Source organism: Tachyglossus aculeatus, chromosome X1, assembly GCF_015852505.1.
Source record: "Tachyglossus aculeatus isolate mTacAcu1 chromosome X1, mTacAcu1.pri, whole genome shotgun sequence".
Classification (NCBI taxonomy): Eukaryota; Metazoa; Chordata; class Mammalia; order Monotremata; family Tachyglossidae; genus Tachyglossus; species Tachyglossus aculeatus.
This window is the reverse complement of record NC_052101.1, coordinates 39,537,042-39,556,807: the sequence shown is the minus strand read 5'-3', so window position 1 is coordinate 39,556,807 and position 19,766 is coordinate 39,537,042. Positions and strand designations below refer to the sequence as shown.

Here is a 19,766-nt window from a genome sequence, read left to right as displayed (position 1 = left end):
TGATGATGATGATGATGATGAATCCCGCCGGGCAAAAGGGGTGGGGGGCTGGAAATCCAAAAGGCAAGGCGGAGCTGGGGAGGGGGAGGAGGGGGCGACCCTCCACCGGGGCCGAGCTGGGTGGGATGCCTATATTAGGTGGCATGAAACGGTGGCCAATGGCCAGCCCCTGAGGGCCGGTCCCTCCTTCTCCCCCTTAGGGCCTGGCCCAGCCCGGGGGCCCAGGGTGGCCGGGGTGCCCTCGGAGTCGACCCCCTGCCATGTTTCCCAGCCCCTCCGGGACCCCCACGCCCTTCTCCGTCAAGGACATCCTCCAACTAGAGCAGCAGGCCTTGCCCTGGGGCCTGGCCGGCCTGGAGCCCGCCTCCTGCATGCTGGCCTCCTTCAAGCCCGCCCCGGGCCTCGCCCTCGCCCCGCCGGGCCCCTCGCCCGCCTGCCCGGACTCCTGCTGTGCCAAGGGCCACCCCGGCATGGACCCGGTGGCCCAGGGACCGCGGGGGGCCCCCACGGGTAAGGCCCGGGCCGTGGGGAGGGAGGAAGGGGGCACCGACCGGCCGCGGATCCCCGGGAGGCCGGGAAACCCTGCTGGGCCTTCTCCGCAGCTGGCAGAAAAGCTCACATTAGGATTAGCCACAGTCCTAACCGCTCAGTACAGTGCTCTGCACACAGTAAGCGCTCGATGAATGCGATTGAATGAATGAATTTGTTGAGCGCTTACTTGGGGCCGAGCACTGCTCCAAGCGCTGTTCAGCGCTTGCTAGGGGGCAAGCAGCGTTCTCAGCGTTGGGATATATTACTATTATTATTATTATTGTATTTGTTAAGGACTTACTACGTGCCGAGCACTAGTCCAAGCGCCGGGGTATTATTATTGTATTTGGTAAGCGCCTACTTTGTGCCGAGCACTGCTCCAAGCGCCGGGGCATTACCATTATTGTATTTGTTAAGAGCTTACTAGGGGCCAAGCAGCGTTCTTAGCGTTGGGATATTACTGTTATTATTATTATTATTGTATTGGTTAAGGGCTTACTATGTGCCGAGCACTAGTCTAAGCGCCGGGCTATTATTATTATCATCATTGTATTTGGTAAGCGCCTACTTTGTGCCGAGCACTGCTCCAAGCGCTGGGGTATTACCATTATTGTATTTGTTAAGCGCTTACTAGGGGCCAAGCAGCGTTCTCAGCGTTGGGATATTACTGTTATTATTATTATTGTATTTGTTAAGGGCTTACTATGTGCCGAGCACTAGTCTAAGCGGTGGGGTATTATTATTATTATTGTATTTGGTAAGCGCTTACTATGTGCCGAGCACTGTTCTAAGCGCTGGGGTATTACCATTATTGTATTTGTTAAGCGCTTACTAGGGGCCAAGCAGTGTTCTCAGCGTTGGGATATTACTATTATTATTATTATTGTATTTGTTAAGGGCTTACTATGTGCCGAGCACTAGTCTAAGCGCCGGGGTATTATTATTATCATTGTATTTGGTAAGCGCTTACTTTGTGCCGAGCACTGCTCCAAGCGCCGGGGTATTACCGTTATTGTATTTGTTAAGCGCTTACTGTGGGCCAAGCAGCGGTATCAGCGTTGGGATATATTACTATTATTATTATTATTGTATTTGTTAAGGGCTTACTATGTGCCGGGCACTAGTCTAAAAGCCGGGGTATTATTATTATTATTGTATTTGGTAAGCGCTTACTATGGGACTGAGCCCCTTCCTTCCTCTCCCCCTCGTCCCCCTCTCCATCCCCCCCATCTTACCTCCTTCCCTTCCCCACAGCACCTGTATATATGGATATATGTTTGTACATATTTATTACTCTCTTTATTTATTTTACTTGTACATATCTGTTCTATTTATTTTATTTTGTTAGTATGTTTGGTTTTGTTCGCTGTCTCCCCCTTTTAGACTGTGAGCCCACCGTTGCGTGGGGACTGTCTCTACATGTTGCCAATTTGTACTTCCCAAGCGCTTAGTACAGTGCTCTGCACACAGTAAGCGCTCAATAAATACGATTGATGATGATGATGACGATGATGATGATGTGCCGAGCACTGTTCTAAGCGCTGGGGCATTACCATTATTGTATTTGTTAAGCGCTTACTAGGGGCCAAGCAGCGTTCTCAGCGTTGGGATATTACTGTTATTATTATTATTGTATTTGTTAAGGGCTTACTATGTGCCGAGCACTAGTCTAAGTGCCGGGGTATTATTATTATTATTGTATTTGGTAAGCGCTTACTATGGGCCGAGCACTATTCTAAGCGCAGGGGTATTATTATTATTATTGCATTTGGTAAGCGCTTACTATGGGCCGAGCACTATTCTAAGCGCCGGGGTATTATTATTATTATTCTTGTATTTGGTAAGCGCTTACTATGTGCCGAGCACCGTTCTAAGCTCTGGGGTATTATTATTATTATTATTGTATTTGGTAAGCGCTTACTACGTGCCGAGCACTGCTCCAAGCGCTGGGGTACTACCATTATTGTATTTGTTAAGCGCTTACTATGGGCCAAGCAGCGTTCTCAGCTTTAGTATATTACTATTATTATTACTATTATTATTATTATTGTTGTTAAGGGCTTACTATGTGCCGAGCACTATTCTAAGCGCCGGGGTATTATCATTATTGTATTTGTTAAGCGCTTACTAGGGGCCAAGCAGCGTTCTCAGCGTTGGGATATTACTATTATCATTATTATCATTATTATTATTATATTTGTTAAAGGCTTACTATGTGCCGAGCACTATTCTAAGCGCCGGGGTATTATCATTATTGTATTTGTTAAGCGCTTACTATGGGCCAAGCAGTGTTCTCAGCGTCGGGGTATTATTATTATTGTATTTGGTAAGCGCTTACTTTGTGCCGAGCACTGCTCCAAGCGCTGGGGTATTACCATTATTGTCTTTGTTAAGCGCTTACTATGGGCCAAGCAGTGTTCTCAGCGTTGGGATATTACTATTATTATTATTATTGTATTTGTTAAGGACTTACTAAGCGCCGGGGTATTGTTATTATTGTCTTTGTTAAGCGCTTACTATGGGCCAAGCAGTGTTCTCAGCGTTGGGATATTACTATTATTATTATTATTGTATTTGTTAAGGACTTACTAAGCGCCGGGGTATTGTTATTATTGTATTTGTTAAGCGCTTACTGTGTGCCGAACACTGGTCTAAGCGCCGGGGTATTATCATTATTATATTTGTTAAGCAATTACTATGGGCCAAGCAGCGTTCTCAGCGTTGGGATATTACTATTATTATTATTATTGTATTTGTTAAGGGTTTACTATGTGCCGAGCACTGGTCTAAGCGCTGGGGTATTATCATTATTGTATTTGGTAAGTGCTTACTAGGTGCCGAGCACTGTTCTAAGCGCTGGGGTATTATCATTATTATATTTGTTAAGCGCTTACTATGGGCCAAGCAGCGTTCTCAACGTTGGGATATTACTATTATTATTATTATTGTATTTGTTAAGGGTTTACTATGTGCCGAGCACTGGTCTAAGCGCTGGGGTATTATCATTATTGTATTTGGTAAGTGCTTACTATGGGCCGAGCACTGTTCTAAGCGCTGGGGCATTATCATTATTGTATTTGTTAAGGGCTTACTACGTGCCGAGCACTATTCTAAGCGCCGGGGTATTATTATTATTGTATTTGGTAAGCGCTTACTATGTGCCGAGCACTAGTCTAAGCGCCGGGGTATTATTATTATTGTATTTGGTTTCGCTTACTATGTGCCGAGCACTGTTCTAAGCGCTGGGGTATTATCATTATTGTATTTATTAAGCGCTTACTATGGGCCAAGCAGTGTTCTCAGCGTCGGGGTATTATTATTATTATTGTATTTGGTAAGCGCTTACTACGGGCCAAGCAGTGTTTTCAGCGTTGGAATATTACTATTATTATTATTATTGTATTTGTTAAGGGCTTGCTATGTGCCGACCACTATTCTAAGCGCTGGGGTATTATTATTACTGTATTTGGTAAGCGCTTACTATGTGCCGAGCACTGTTCTAAGCGCTGGGGTATTATCATTATTGTATTTATTAAGCGCTTACTATGGGCCAAGCAGTGTTCTCAGCGTCGAGGTATTATTATTATTATTGTATCTGGTAAGCGCTTACTATGGGCCAAGCAGTGTTTTCAGCGTTGGAATATTACTATTATTATTATTATTATTGTATTTGTTAAGGGCTTGCTATGTGCCGAGCACTATTCTAAGCGCTGGGGTATTATTATTACTGTATTTGGTAAGCGCTTACTATGTGCCGAGCACTGTTCTAAGCGCTGGGGTATTATCATTATTGTATTTGTTAAGGGCTTACTACGTGCCGAGCACTGTTCTAAGCGCTGGGGTATTATCATTATTATATTTGTTAAGCGCTCACTATGTACCAATCAGTGTTCTCAGCGTTGGGGTATTATTATTATTATCATTATTATTATTATTATTGTATTTGTTAAGGGCTTACTACGTGCCGAGCACTGTTCTAAGCGCTGGGGTATTATCATTATTGTATTTGTTAAGGGCTTACTATGTACCGAGCACTGATGTAAGCGCTGGGGAATTTTATCATTATTGTATTTGTTAAGCGCTTACTATGTGCCGAGCACTGTTCTAAGCGCTGGGATATTATTGTTATTATTATTATTATTATTATTGTATTTGTTAAGGGCTTACTATGTACCGAGCACTATTCTAAGCGCTGGGGCATTATCATTATTATTATTGTTGTTAAGCGCTTACTATGTGCCGAGCACTGTTCTAAGCGCTGGGATATTATTATTATTATATTATTATTATTATATTTGTTAAGGGCTTACTATGTACCGAGCTCTATTCTAAGCGCTGGGGTATTATTATTATTGTATTTGTTAAAGGCTAACTGTGTGCCGAGCACTGTTCTAAGCATTGGGGTATTATTATTATTAATAATTATTATTATTGTATTTGTTAAGCGCTTACTATGTACCGAGCACTGTTCTAAGCGCTGGGATATTCTTATTATTATTATTGTATTTGTTAAGCGCTTACTATGAGCCGAGAACTGGTCTAAGCGCCGGGGTATTATCATTATTATATTTGTTAAGCGCTTACTATGGGCCAAGCAGCGTTCTCAGCGTTGGGATATTACTATTATTATTATTATTGTATTTGTTAAGGGCTTACTATGTGCCGATCACTGTTCTAAGCGTTGGGGTATTAATATTATTATTGTGTTTGTTATGCGCTTACTATGTACCGAGCACTGTACTAAGCGTTGGGGTATTATTATTATTATTATTCGTTCATTCAGTCGTATTTATTGAGCGCTTATTATTATTATTATTATTGTATTATTATCATCATTATTAATTATTATTACATTTTGTTAAGCGCTTATTATGTGCCGATCACTGTCCTAAGCGTTGGGGTATTATTATCATCATTATTAATTTTTATTGTATTTGTTAAGCGCTTACTATGTGCCGATCACTGTTCTAAGCGTTGGGGTATTATTATTATTATTATTCGTTCATTCAGTCGTATTTATTGAGCGCTTCCTGTGTGCAGAGCACTGGACTAAGCGCTTGGGAAGTACAAATCGGCAACAGACGGTCGCTACCCAACAACGGGCTCACAATCAATCAATCAGTCGTATTTATTGAGCGCTCACTGTGTGCAGAGCACTGTACTAAGCGCTTGGGAAGTTCAAGTTGGCAACATAGAAGGGGGAGACAGACAACACCACAAAACAAGGAGACAGGTGTCAATACCGTCAGAATAAATAGAATTACTCATTCATTCACCCATTTAATCCTATTTACTGAGCGCTTCCTGTGTGCAGAGCATCATCATCATCATCTATCGTATTTATTGAGCGCTTACTGTGTGCAGAGCACTGGACTAAGCGCTTGGGAAGGACAAATCAGCAACAGATAGAGACGGTCCCTACCCAACAACGGGCCCACAGGCCAGCCACCTACACATCATGGATAAAATAAATCGAGTCAGCGCTTAGAACAGCGCTTGGCACGTAGTAAGCGCTTAACAATTGCCATTATTATGATGATGATGATGTACACATTCATTCATTCCTTCATTCAATCGTATTTATTGAGCGCTTACTGTGTGCAGAGCACTGTACTAAGCGCTTGGGAAGTACAAATAGACACAAGTGCCTTGGGGAGGGGAAGGGAGGGGATCCCTGTCTGTTCCCCCCGAAACTGGGATCTGGCCAGGAGGCAGAGGGAGGAATTTTCCTGGGAAAACGCCCTCCCTCCCTCCTTCCCCTCCCCACATCACTTGTATATATATATATATATATATATATATATATATATATATATATATATATATATATACACACATATATATATACATATATATGTGTATATATATATATACACACACATATATATATACACATATATATATATATTTGTACCGATCTATGACTGTATTGATTTTATTTGTACATATTCACTCCATTTATTTTATTAACGATGTGTATAGCTATCATTTTATTTATTATGATGGTATTGACACCTGTCTATTCGTTTTGTTTTGTTGTCCGTCTCCCCCTTCTAGACTGTGAGCCCGCTGTTGGGTAGGGACCGTCTATCTGTTGTTTTTTTTTTAATGGCATTTATTAAGCGCTTACTATGTGCCAAGCACTGTTCTAAGCGCTAGGGAGGTTACAAGGTGATCAGGTTGTCCCACAGGGGGCTCACAGTCATCATCCCCATTTTACAGATGAGGGAACTGAGGCCCAGAGAAGTGAAGTGACTCGCCCAAAGTCACACAGCTGACAATTGGTGGAGTTGGGATTTGAACCCGTGACCTCTGACTCCAAAGCCCGGGCTCTTTCCACTGAGCCACGCTGCTTGGGGCTCAGTCTTCATTCCCATTTGACAGACAATAATAATCATGATCATTCATTCATTCAATCGTATTTATTGAGCGCTTACTGTGCGCAGAGCACTGTACTAAGCGCTTGGGAAGTACAAGTTGGCCACATCTAGAGACGGTCCCTACCCAACAGCGGGCTCACAGTCTGGAAGCGGGAGACAGACAACAAAACAAAACATATTAACAAAATAAAATAAATAGAATAAGTATGTACAAGTAAAATAAATAAATAGAGTAATAAATATGCACAAACATATATACGTATATACAGGTGGGGTGGGGAGGGGGAGGAGGAGGAGAGGAAGGAGGGGGCTCAGTAGATCGCATTTGTTAAGCGCTTACTATGTACCAAGCACTGTTCTAAGCGCTGGGGTGGTGATAATAATAATGGTATTTATTAAGCGCTTACGGGAGGCAGCGTGGCTCACTGGAAAGAGCCCGGGCTTTGGAGTCAGAGGTCATGGGTTCAAATTCCGGCTCCACCAATTGTCAGCTGTGTGACTTTGGGCAAGTCACTTCACTTCTCTGGGCCTCAGTCCCCTCACCTGGAAAATGGGGATTAAGACTGTGAGCCCCCCCCCCCCGCCCCCGTGGGACAACCTGATCACCTTGTATCCCTGCCCCAGCGCTTAGAGCAGTGCTTTGCACATAGTAAGTGCTTAACAAATGCCATCATTATTATTAGTATCTGTCAAATGGGGACCTTGTATCCCCCCACAGCGCTTAGAGCAGTGCTTTGCACATAGTAAGCGCTTAACAAATGCCATCATGATTATTATTATCTGTCAAATGGGGATGAAGACTGTGAGTCCCACGTGGGACAACCTGATCACCCTGTATCCTCCCCAACGCTTAGAACAGTGCTGTGCACATAGGAAGCGCTTAAAAATACCACTATTGTTATTATTATTATTATTATTATTATTATTATTACTCCAACGCTTAGAACAGTGCTTGGCACGTAGTAAGCGCTCAACAAATGCGATCATGATGATTATTATCTGTCAAATGGGGATGAAGCCTGTGAGTACCCCCGTGGGTCAACCTGATCACCTAGTATCCCCCCCCCCAACGCTTAGAACAGTGCTGTGCACATAGTAAGCGCTTAAAAAATACCACCATTATTATTATTATTATATTATTATCCCAACGCTTAGAACAGTGCTTGACGCATAGTAAACGCTCAACAAATGCGATCATGATTATTATTATCTGTCAAATGGGGATGAAGACTGTGAGCCCCACGTGGGACAACCTGAGCACCTTGTATCCCCCCAACGCTTAGAACAGTGCTGTGCACATAGTAAGCGCTTAAAAAATACCACCATTATTATTATTATTATTATTACCCCAACGCTTAGAACAGTGCTTGGCACCTAGTAAGCGCTCAACAAATGCCATCATGATTATTATTATCTGTCAAATGGGGATGAAGACTGTGAGTACCCCCGTGGGACAACCTGATCACCTAGTATCCCCCCCCAACGCTTAGAACAGTGCTGTGCACATAGTAAGCGCTTAAAAAATACCACCATTATTATTATTATTATTATATTATTATCCCAACGCTTAGAACAGTGCTTGACGCATAGTAAACGCTCAACAAATGCGATCATGATTATTATTATCTGTCAAATGGGGATGAAGACTGTGAGCCCCACGTGGGACAACCTGAGCACCTTGTATCCCCCCAACGCTTAGAACAGTGCTGTGCACATAGTAAGCGCTTAAAAAATACCACCATTATTATTATTATTATTATTACCCCAACGCTTAGAACAGTGCTTGGCACCTAGTAAGCGCTCAACAAATGCCATCATGATTATTATTATCTGTCAAATGGGGATGAAGACTGTGAGTCCCCCGTGGGACAACCTGATCACCTTGTATCCCCCCCCCAACGCTTAGAACAGTGCTGTGCACATAGTAAGCGCTTAAAAAATACCACCATTATTATTATTATTATTATTATTACCCCAACGCTCAGAACAGTGCTTGACGCATAGTAAACGCTCAACAAATGCGATCATGATTATTATTATCTGTCAAATGGGGATGAAGACTGTGAGCCCCACGTGGGACAACCTGATCACCTTGTATCCCCCCCAACGCTTAGAACAGTGCTGTGCACATAGTAAGCGCTTAACAAATACCATTATTATTATTATTACCCCAACGCTTAGAACAGTGCTTGGCACATAGTAAGCGCTCAACAAATGCCATCATGATGATTATTATCTGTCAAATGGGGATGAAGACTGTGAGTCCCCCGTGGGACAACCTGATCACCTTGTATCCCCCCCAACGCTTAGAACAGTGCTGTGCACATAGTAAGCGCTTAAAAAATACCACCATCATTCTTCTTCTTCTTCTTCTTCTTCTTCTTCTTCTTATTATTATTATTATTATTATTACCCCAACGCTTAGAACAGTGCTTGGCACATAGTAAGCGCTCAACAAATGCTATCATGATGATTATTTAGACTTTTAGACTGTGAGCCCACTGCTGGGTAGGGACTGTCTCTATATGTTACCAACTTGTACTTCCCAAGCGCTTAGTACAGTGCTCTGCACACAGTAAGCACTCAATAAATATGATTGATGATGATGATGATTATTATCTGTCAAATGGGGATGAAGACTGAGTCCCACGTAAGACAACCTGATCACCTTGTATCCCCCCCAACGCTTAGAACAGTGCTGGGCACATAGTAAGCGCTTAAAAAATACCACCATTATTATTATTATTATTATTACCCCAACGCTTAGAACAGTGCTTGACACATAGTAAGCGCTCAATAAATGCCATCATGATTATTATTATCAGTCAAATGGGGATGAAGACTGTGAGTCCCACGTGGGACAACCTGATCACCTTGTATCCCCCCAACGCTTAGAACAGTGCTTGGCACATAGTAAGCGCTTAACAAATACCATTATTATTATTATTATTATTATTATCTCTGAGAGGAGGTAGGTTGAGTGTTGCTCATGAGGGGGAGAATAATAGTAATAATCAGTCTCGTATTCATTAAACGCTAGCTCTATCCCACGCACAGAATTCAATTCGATTCAATCGTATTTATTGGGCGCTTACCGTGGGCCGAGCACTGTACTAAGCGCTTGGACAGTACAATCCGGCAACTGTATTAAGCGCTGGAGTGGATACAAGCAAGTCGGGTTGGCTACAGCCCCCGCATCTCCCCCAACGCTTAGAACAGTGCTTGGCACGTAGTAAGCGCTTAACAAATACAATAACAATAATTCACTCATTCAATCGCATTTATTGAGCGCTTACTGCGTGCCGAGCACTGTACTAAGCGCTTGGGAAGTACTTAGAAGAGTGCTCTGCACATAGTAAGCGCTTAATACAATAATAATAATCATATGAGCCCGCTGTTGGATAGGGACCGTCTGGGCTTAGAATGGTGCTCAGCACATAGCAAGCGCTTAACAAATACCGTAATAATAATAATAATGATAATCCCCACCATTTAGAACAAAGCTTGGGAGTAAGTGCTTAACAAATACCGTCATACTAATAATAAATAATAATAATAATCCCCAGCACTTAGAACAGAGTTTGGCACATAGTAAGAGCTTAACAAATACCGTAATACTACTACTACTACTACTACTACTACTACTACTACTACTAATAATAATAATAATAATAATAATAATAATAATAATTCCCAGCGCTTAGAACAGAGCTTGGCACATAGTAAGCGCTTAACAAATACCATAATACTAATAATAAATAATAATAATAATCCCCAGCACTTAGAACAGAGCTTGGCACATAGTAAGAGCTTAACAACTACCGTAATACTACCACTACTACTAATAATAATAATAATAATTCCCAGCGCTTAGAACAGAGCTTGGCACATAGTAAGCGCTTAACAAATACCGTAATTATATTGATAATAATTATACCCCAGCGCTTAGAACAGAGCTTGGGAGTAAGCGCTTAACAAATACCGTAATACCAATAATAAGTAATAATAATAATCCCCAGTGCTTAGAACAGAGCTTGGCACATAGTAAGAGCTTAGCAAGTACCGTAATTATACTACTACTACTACTGCTACTACTACTACTACTAATAATAATAATAATTCCCAGCGCTTAGAACAGAGCTTCAGAGTAAGCGCTTAACAAATACCGTAATACTAATAATACATAATAATAATAATAATCCCCAGCACTTAGGACAGAGCTTGGCACATAGTAAGAGCTTAACAAATACCGTAATTATACTACTACTACTACTACTACTACTACTACTACTAATAATAATAATAATAATAATTCCCAGTGCTTAAAACAGAGCTTGGGAGTAATAGCTTAACAAATACCGTAATACTAATAATACATAATAATAATAATCCCCAGCACTTAGAACAGAGCTTGGCACATGGTCAGAGCTTAACAAATACCATAATTATACTACTACTACTACTACTACTACTACTACTACTACTACTAATAATAATAATAATAATAATAATAATTCCCAGTGCTTAGAACAGAGCTTGGGAGTAAGCGCTTAACAAATACCATACTAATAATACATAATAATAATAATCCCCGGCACTTAGAACAGAGCTTGGCACATAGTAAGAGCTTAACAAATACCGTAATTATACTACTACTACTACTACTACTAATAATAATTCCCAGCGCTTAGAACGGAGCTTGGCACATAGTAAGAGCTGAACAAATACCGTAATACTGCTACCACTAATAATAATTATAATCCCCAGCGCTTAGAACCGAGCTTGGCACATAGTAAGCGCTTAACAAATACCGTAATTATATTGATAATAATTATACCCCAGCGCGTGAACAGTGCTGGGTACCTAGTAAGCGCTTAACAAATACCATGATGGTTCTTATTGCTATTAATAAAAGCACTGCGGTGATGTCGGGGCCGGCCAGCCCGGAGGGGCAGGGGGAGTGGGCAAGAAACCAGGTGGAAAGTGGGCAAAAAGGAGGGCCCAAGGGAGAGGGGAGAGCCGGGGACGGCCGGGACGAAGACCTTTCAGTCATTCATTCCATCGTATTTATTGAGCGCTTACTGTGTGCACAGCACTGGACTGAGCGCTTGGAAAATACAGTCCGGCAACATCTAGAGATGGTCCCTACCCAACAACGGGCTCACAGTCTGGAAGGGGAGAGACAGACAACAGAACAAAACAAGGAGACAGGCATCAAGAGCATCAGAATAAATAGAATTATAGCTATAGAATAATAATGGTATTTGTTAAGCGTTTACTATGCGCCAAGCACTGTTCTAAGCGTTGGATATACACATCATGAATAAAATAAATAGAGTAATAAATATGTACAAATGGACCCAAGTGCTGCGGGGAGGGGAAGGAGGTCAGAGGGAGGGAGATGGGGAGGAGGAGGAGGAGAGGATGTTGCCAACTTGTACTTCCCAAGCGCTTAGTACATTGCTCTGCACACAGTAAGTGCTCAATAAATACAATTGATTGATTGATTGATTGATTGATTGATTGATTGATTGAAAATGGGGGGCTCAGTGTGGGAAGGCCTGCTGGAGGAGGTGAGCTCTCTGTAGGGTTTTGAAGGGAGGAAGAAAGCTAGTTTAATAGATATATAAACTTATAACACTGTACTAAGCGCTTGGAAAGTACAATTTGGCAACAGAGAGAGACAATCCCTACCCCACAATGGGCTCACAGTCTAGAAGGGGGAGACAGACAACAATACAAAACAAGTAGACAGGCGTCAATACCATCAAAATAGATCATTAGAATTATAGCTAAATATACATCATTAATAAAATAGAGTAGTAAATATGTACAAATAGACACAAGTGCTGTGGGTAGGGGAAGGGGGTAGGGCAGAGGGAGGGAGTGGGGGGGATGGGGGGGGAGGAGAGAAAGCCGGGGACTCAGTCTGGGAAGGCCTGCTGGAGGAGGTGAGCTCTCAGTAGGGTTTTGAAGGGAGGAAGAGAGCTAGTTTAATAGATATATAAACGTATAGCACTGTACTAAGCGCTTGGAAAGTACAATTCGGCAACAGAGAGAGACAATCCCTACCCCACAACGGGCTCACAGTCTAGAAGGGGGAGACAGACAACACTACAAAACAAGTAGACAGGCGTCAATACCATCAAAATAGATCATTAGAATTATAGCTAAATATACATCATTAATAAAATAGAGTAGTAAATATGTACAAATAGACACAAGTGCTGTGGGTAGGGGAAGGGGGTAGGGCAGAGGGAGGGAGTGGGGGAGATGGGGAAGGGAGGAGGAGGAGGAGAGGAAAAGGGGGGACTGAGTCTGGGAAGGCCTGCTGGAGGAGGTGAGCTCTCAGTAGGGTTTTGAAGGGAGGAAGAAAGCTAGTTTATAGAAATATAAACTTATAGCACTGTACTAAGCGCTTGGAAAGTACAATTCGGCAACAGAGAGAGACAATCCCTACCCCACAACGGGCTCACAGTCTAGAAGGGGGAGACAGACAACAATAAAAAACAAGTAGACAGGCATCAATACCATCAAAATAGATCATTAGAATTATAGCTATACATCATTAATAAAATAGAGTATTAAATATGTACAAATAGACACAAGTGCTGTGGGTAGGGGAAGGGGGTAGGGCAGAGGGAGGGAGTTTGGGTGATGGGAAGGGGAGAGGGAGCAGAGGGAAAGGGGGGCTTAGTTTGGGAAGGCCTCCTGGAGGGGGTGAGCTCTCAGCAGGGCTTTGAAAGGGGGCAATGTCATAGTTTGGCAGAGCGTGGCTCAGTGGAAAGAGCCCAGGCTTGGGAGTCAGGGGTCATGGGTTCTAATCCCGGCTCTGCCACTTGTCAGCTGTGTGACTTTGGGTGAGTCCCTTCACTTCTCTGCGCCTCAGTGACCTCATCTGTAAAATGGGGGTGAAGACTGTGAGCCCCACGTGGGACAGCCTGATGACCTTATATCTACTCCAGTGCTTAGAACAGTGCCGGGCACATAGCGCTTAACAAATACCATCGTCATTATTATTATTATTCATTCAATTGTATTTATTGAGTGCTTACTGTACGCAGAGCACTGGACTAAGCACTTGGGAAGTACAAAAAGGGAAGAGAAGGGGGCGGTCCCTACGCAACAGAGGGAGGGCATTCCAGGCCGGACCTTCTAGACTGTAAGCCCGTTGTTGGGTACGGAGTGTCTCTCTCTGTTGCCGGATTGTACTTTCCAAGCGCTCAGTCCAGTGCTCTGCACACAGTAAGCGCTCAATAAATATGATTGAATAAAGGAATGAATCTATAATTCTATTTATCTGTTTTGATAATATTGACACCTGTCTACTTGTTTGGTTGCCTGTATCTCCCCTTCTAGACTGTGAGCCCATTGTTGGGTAGAGATTGTCTCTCTCTGTTGTCGGATTTTACTTTCCAAGCGCTCAGTCCAGTGCTGTGCGCACAGTAAGCGCTCAATAAATACAATTGAATAAAGGAATGAATCTATTCTATTTATCTGTTCTGATAATACTGACACATGTCTACTTGTTTGGTTGCCTGTATCTCCCCTTCTAGACTGTGAGCCCATTGCTGGGTAGAGATTGTCTCTCTCTGTTGCCAGATTGTACTTTCCAAGCGCTCAGTCCAGTGCTCTGCGCACAGTAAGCGCTCAATAAATATGATTGAATGATGAATCTATAATTCTATTTAGCTGTTTTGATAGTATTGACACCTGTCTACTTGTTTGGTTGCCTGTATCTCCCCTTCTAGACTGTGAGCCCATTGTTGGGTAGGGATTGTCTCTATCTGTTGCCGAATTGTCCTCTCCCAAGCGCTTTGTTCAGTGCTCTGCACACAGTAAGCACTCAATAAATATGACTGAATACATTTATTGAGCGCTTACTGTGTGCAGAGCACTGGACTGAGCACTTGGGAAATACAAATTGGCAACAGAGAGAGACGGTCCCTACCCAACAGAGGGAGGGCATTCCAGGCCGGACCTTCTAGACTGTAAGCGCATTGTTGGGTAGGGATTGTCTCTATCTGTTGCTGGATTGTACTTTCCAAGCGCTCAGTCCAGTGTTCTGCACACAGTAGGCGCTCAATAAATGCGATTGAATGAATGAATGGGACGTGGGCCGGGAGTCGTCGGCGGACAGGGCCGGAACGAGGCCCGGTGGGGGCATCTCTCACGGCGTCCATGTCCTTGCAGGCCGGGAGACGGAGGTGGAGACGTCGGGGCGGCCCGGAGACCCCGGGCGTCGTCGTCGTCGGAAGCCCCGGGTGCTGTTCTCGCAGGCGCAGGTCTTCGAGCTGGAGCGGCGCTTCAAGCAGCAGCGGTACCTGTCGGCCCCCGAGCGGGACCAGCTGGCCTCGGCCCTGCGGCTGACCCCCACGCAGGTGAAGATCTGGTTCCAGAACCGCCGCTACAAATGCAAGAGGCAGCGGCAGGACCAGAGCCTGGAGCTGGTGGGCATCCCTCCTCCGCCGCGGAGGATCACGGTACCGGTCTTGGTCAGAGATGGGAAGCCCTGCCTGGCCGAGCCCGGCCCGGCCTACACCGCGCCCTACGGCCTAGGCCTAGGCCCCTACGCCTATAACGCCTATCAGGCCTGCGCGGCCTACGGAGCCCAGGCCTGCGGCGGCTACGGCTGCCCCTCCGGACCGGGCCCGGGCCCCGGCCCCGGACAGGCCGGACAGTCCTCCGCGGGGACCGCCGCCTTCGGGAACTTGGGCGTCGGGGACTTGAACCCGGGCCCCGCGGCGCTGCCGCAGAGCAACGCCGCCGTGTCCGCCCTGCCCGGGATCCGGGCCTGGTAGGGGCCGCCGTCTAGGACGGCCCCCGGGGGGGACCCGTCGAGGAGGGGGACGGGGAGAAGGAGGGATGGGTGGACGGATGGAGGAAGGGATGGATGGACGGAGGCTCGGAGGGATGGATGGACAGAGGGACGGATGGACAGGTGGACGGATGGACAGGTGGACGGATGGATGGGTGAACGGAGGGACAGATGGACGGAGGGATGGGTGGATGGAGGGATGGATGGACAAGTGGTGGATGGAGGAATGGATGGACAGGTGGATGGAGGGATGGATAGATGGGTGGATGGATGGATGGCCAGAGGGACAGGTGGGCAGATGGATGGAGGGACAGAGGGATGGGTGGATGGGTGGACAAATGGCCAGAGGGACAATGGACAGGCAGATGGATGGACAGGTGGACAGAGGGACCGACGGGTGGATGGAAGGATGGACTCCCACAGCCCCCGGCGACAGCACAACACCGGTCATCGCTGGTCAAGGGTCCGGCAGGACCGGACAGTGACCAGGTCTCCGCCCCCCTCCTGCCCCAAGCCCCGGCCGGACCCCAGGACAGTTTACCCTAATGACCCTGCTGGGCTCCGGAGGCCGCGGTGCCCCCCTCTCCGCCAATCATCGCGGCCGAGGCTGGTGTCGCGACCTCCCGATAAAGCCATCGGCGGGGACTGGACTCCCTTCTGCGACAGGCACGAGGTTCCACAAGTTGTATGCGGGGGAGGGATGCGGGCCGGTCATTAAAGAGAGTGGCCGACCCGTGAGCCTCCGTCCCTCCGGTCTTGGGGATGGGCTGGACACCTTTCCGGGAGAGGAGGGGGCTGGGGGGCCAGGGGAGAGGAGGGCTGTGGCCACTCAGGGACCCCCAGGAGGGGCTTTGGGCCATCTCTGTCTCTCCCCCCTCCTTTGGTCCTGCACTCGGGACCAAAAATCCTACTAATGATAATATCTATTAAGCGTTTACTAGGTGCCAAGCACTGTTCTAAATGCTGGGGGAGATGCAAGGTGATCAGGTTGTCCCACGGGGGAGCTCACAGTCTTCATCCCCATTTTACAGAGGAGGGAACTGAGGCCCAGAGAAGTGAAGTGACTTGCCCGAAGTCACACAGCAGACAAGTGGCAGAGCTGGGAGTAGAACCCATAATAATAATAATGATGTTATGATGTTACAGTTGTAAGCGCTGGAGGAGATACAAGGTAATTAGGTTGTCCCACGTGGGGCTCACAGTTTTAATCCCCATTTTACAGATGAGGGAACAGAGGCACAGAGAAGTTAAGTGACTTGTCCAACGTCACACAGCTGACAAGTGGTGGAGCCGGGATTAGAACCCATGACCTCCGACTCCGAAGCCCAGGCTGTTTCCACTGAGCTACGCTGCTTCTCTGTGATCTCTGACTCCTAAACCTGTGCTCTTTCCACTGAACCACGCTGCTTCTCAACCCAAGGGCTTTTCCTTGGCCCTTCCATGTGTCAGACTTCCACTCTTCTGGGAGTTGGGGTGGAATGGGGGATTCCCTGTGGGCTGACCCCGCATATACCTTCGTCCTAAGGTGTCAGGAGGGCTGGAGGGAGGCCCACAGACGGGACCTTCCCAGGAATCCCCCAGCCAGCCGCGCCTCAGTCCCGGAGTTTACTACGTGCCCAGCTCTGCGCTAAGCGCTTGCCGGGGCTGATCAGGTCGGACGCGGTCTCCAACCATGATCTTCGAGGGGAGGTCAGATGGGTCCAGTTCGGAATGGGTGAGTGGGAATCGGGAATTCCTCCATCATACAGGGCGGGGCAAATCTGCACCCTTTATGATGGGGGAAATGGTGGTGTAAATGGGGCAAACCCCCTCTTCTCCTCCCTCTGGTAGCCTTGATTCGTCCTGCCTCGCGCCGAGGCCCGGGAGGACCGTTTCCTTATCTTCTCTTATGCTGTCGACTCGTTTCCAACCCATAGCGATGCCACGGACACCTGTATCCCAGAACGCTCCACCTCCATCTGCCATCCTTCTGGTAGTATATCCCCAGAGTTTTCTTGGTCAAAATACGGAAGCGGTTGACCGCTGCCTCCTTCCGCGCAGTCAACTTGAGTCTCCGCCCTCGACTCTCTCCCATCCCTCTGCTACCCAGGACAGGGGAGTTTGGCCTTGTAGTAGATCGCCTGCCACTCGCTAGCCACTGGCCAAGCTAGGCACGGAATGGGTAGGCCTCTGCTTGACTCTCCCTCCCATAGTCGAAACTGGTAGAGGACTGGAAACTCTCCAGGTGCGACCCTGAGAGGGGAGGGATGACCACACCTGACCCTAATTTCTGCTGCTGACGGCATCCGCCGGTCCCCGGCCTGGAGGTTTGGGGACGAGGAGGTGTGCGTTGGAGCAGGGGTGGGAGGGAGGGAGAGATTCTACAGTGGACTCTGGTGGGGGCCAGTTAAGCCTCAGGCGAACCGTCCTATGGCACTGAACTTCGGAGATGAACTTTGAGCCAGGGGCAACTCGATCTCTGCAAACTGCTTGCAAAAGAGGAGCCCGTGGATTGTGGCCACCAACCGCCGGCCCGGGACGCCTGGACTCGCCCGTCTTAAGCCCTGGTCCGGCTGCTGGCCTGGAGTGACCGCGTCCTCTTCTCCTCGCTCTACCCAAGCTCCCCCTTTCCCCAGCCTGCCGCTTTCCAGGCTGAGAAAACGTAACATTCGAGGTAATGATCATCTTCACGATAATGGCACTTGTTAAGCGCTTACTATGTGCCAGGCACTGTACTAAGCGCTGGGGCGGATACAAGCAAATCGGGCTGGACACAGTCCCTGTCCCACGAGGGGCTCACAGTCTCGTTCCCCATTTCACCGATGAGGTAACCGAGGCGCAGAGAAGTGACTTGTCTGAGGTCACACAACAGACTAGCGGCAAAGCCGGGATTCGAACCCATGACCTCCTGACTCCCACTGAGCCATGCCGCTTCCATCGGTGGGTCTTGTTTTTAATCCGGATAAATACCGGGTTTTAAATGCCAAAACTTGTGGGTTGATTTGAGGATTTTATTTTTAGGATTCCTACGGCACCATCTACAAATCCAAGAGCTTCTTCAGGAAGATCCCTCCTTTCCGAAACCCGCAGAATCCTTAGTTGGTTCCAGGCCCGGTGGGCAGCCGGCTGGACTGACGGGCTCCCTGGGGGGGCACCCAGCCGGCTTTATGTGGGGTGTCAATTTCCAGCCTCGGCCCGGTTTAGCCGTGTGCGAGGCTGGAAGAGAGCGAGGGCTGCGTGTGGGAGCCAGAAGTTTCATGCGACCCACAAATGCTAAGCAAAACGGAGCCCGGGGTTGGTTACCTGAGGAAATCTCGGGTTCTTAGAGGGGAGAGAGGGAAAAGAACCCAGCAGTGAAATATTCACAACTCCTTTAAAATGGCCAAACCTTCCAGGTAGCCCACTCCAGTAGGTATAATAATAATAATGATGGCATTTATTATTAATAAATAAATTCACAGTCCTTCTAGACTGTGAGCCCACTGTTGGGTGGGGACTGTCTCTATATGTTGCCATCTTGTACTTCCCAAGCGCTTAGTACAGTGCTCTGCGCACAGTAAGCGCTCAATAAATACGACTGATTGATTGATCCAGAAGACAAGAGGAAGAGCCAGGATTAGAATCCGGGCCCAGGGTCTTTCAACTAAGTCATACGGCTTTTCTCCCCCTCTCTAGAGGGGCCAGGGATCTGGTCTTCTGTACTGGGTTCAAATTCTGCTAACCAGGAGCTTTAGAGCCTAAAAGCACCCGTCTCACTGAAGGACGGGCTGGGAGGGAAAGGGAACCGGCAGACAGAGACTGGGGGAGGCCCCACTTCCACTTCTTCCTCCCTCTCTGCAGCTACCTGGTGAAAGAAGGAAAACTTTCTGGGCCCCCTGGCTCAGTTGATCTGAGGGACAGACAGGAGCCACAAGATGGGAAAGACAGACTGAGGAGCAGAGAGAAGCAGCGTGGCTTAGTGGAAAGAGCATTGGCCTCGGAGTCAGAGGACCTGTGTTCTAATCCCATCTCGACCAACTACTCGCTGTGGGACCTTGGACTAGTCACTTAACTTTTCC

General features: G+C 46.6%; 1 protein-coding gene and 1 non-coding gene across 2 annotated transcripts; one reads left to right on the top strand and one right to left on the bottom strand.

Annotated features, from left to right (window-relative positions):
• Window positions 1–208: 208 nt before the first annotated feature.
• NKX2-5 (NK2 homeobox 5) lies at window positions 209–15,712 on the top strand. The gene is made up of 2 exons (XM_038740553.1): window positions 209–510; window positions 15,105–15,712. The coding sequence occupies exons 1-2, from the start codon at window positions 261–263 to the stop codon at window positions 15,710–15,712; spliced, it is 858 nt and encodes a 285-aa protein (XP_038596481.1). The 5' UTR covers window positions 209–260.
• A 2,121-nt stretch (window positions 15,713–17,833) lies between these two features.
• Window positions 17,834–17,971, bottom strand: LOC119920102. The gene has a single exon (XR_005447867.1). It is a non-coding gene; the product is annotated as a small nucleolar RNA SNORA7 (small nucleolar RNA).
• Window positions 17,972–19,766: the final 1,795 nt, after the last annotated feature.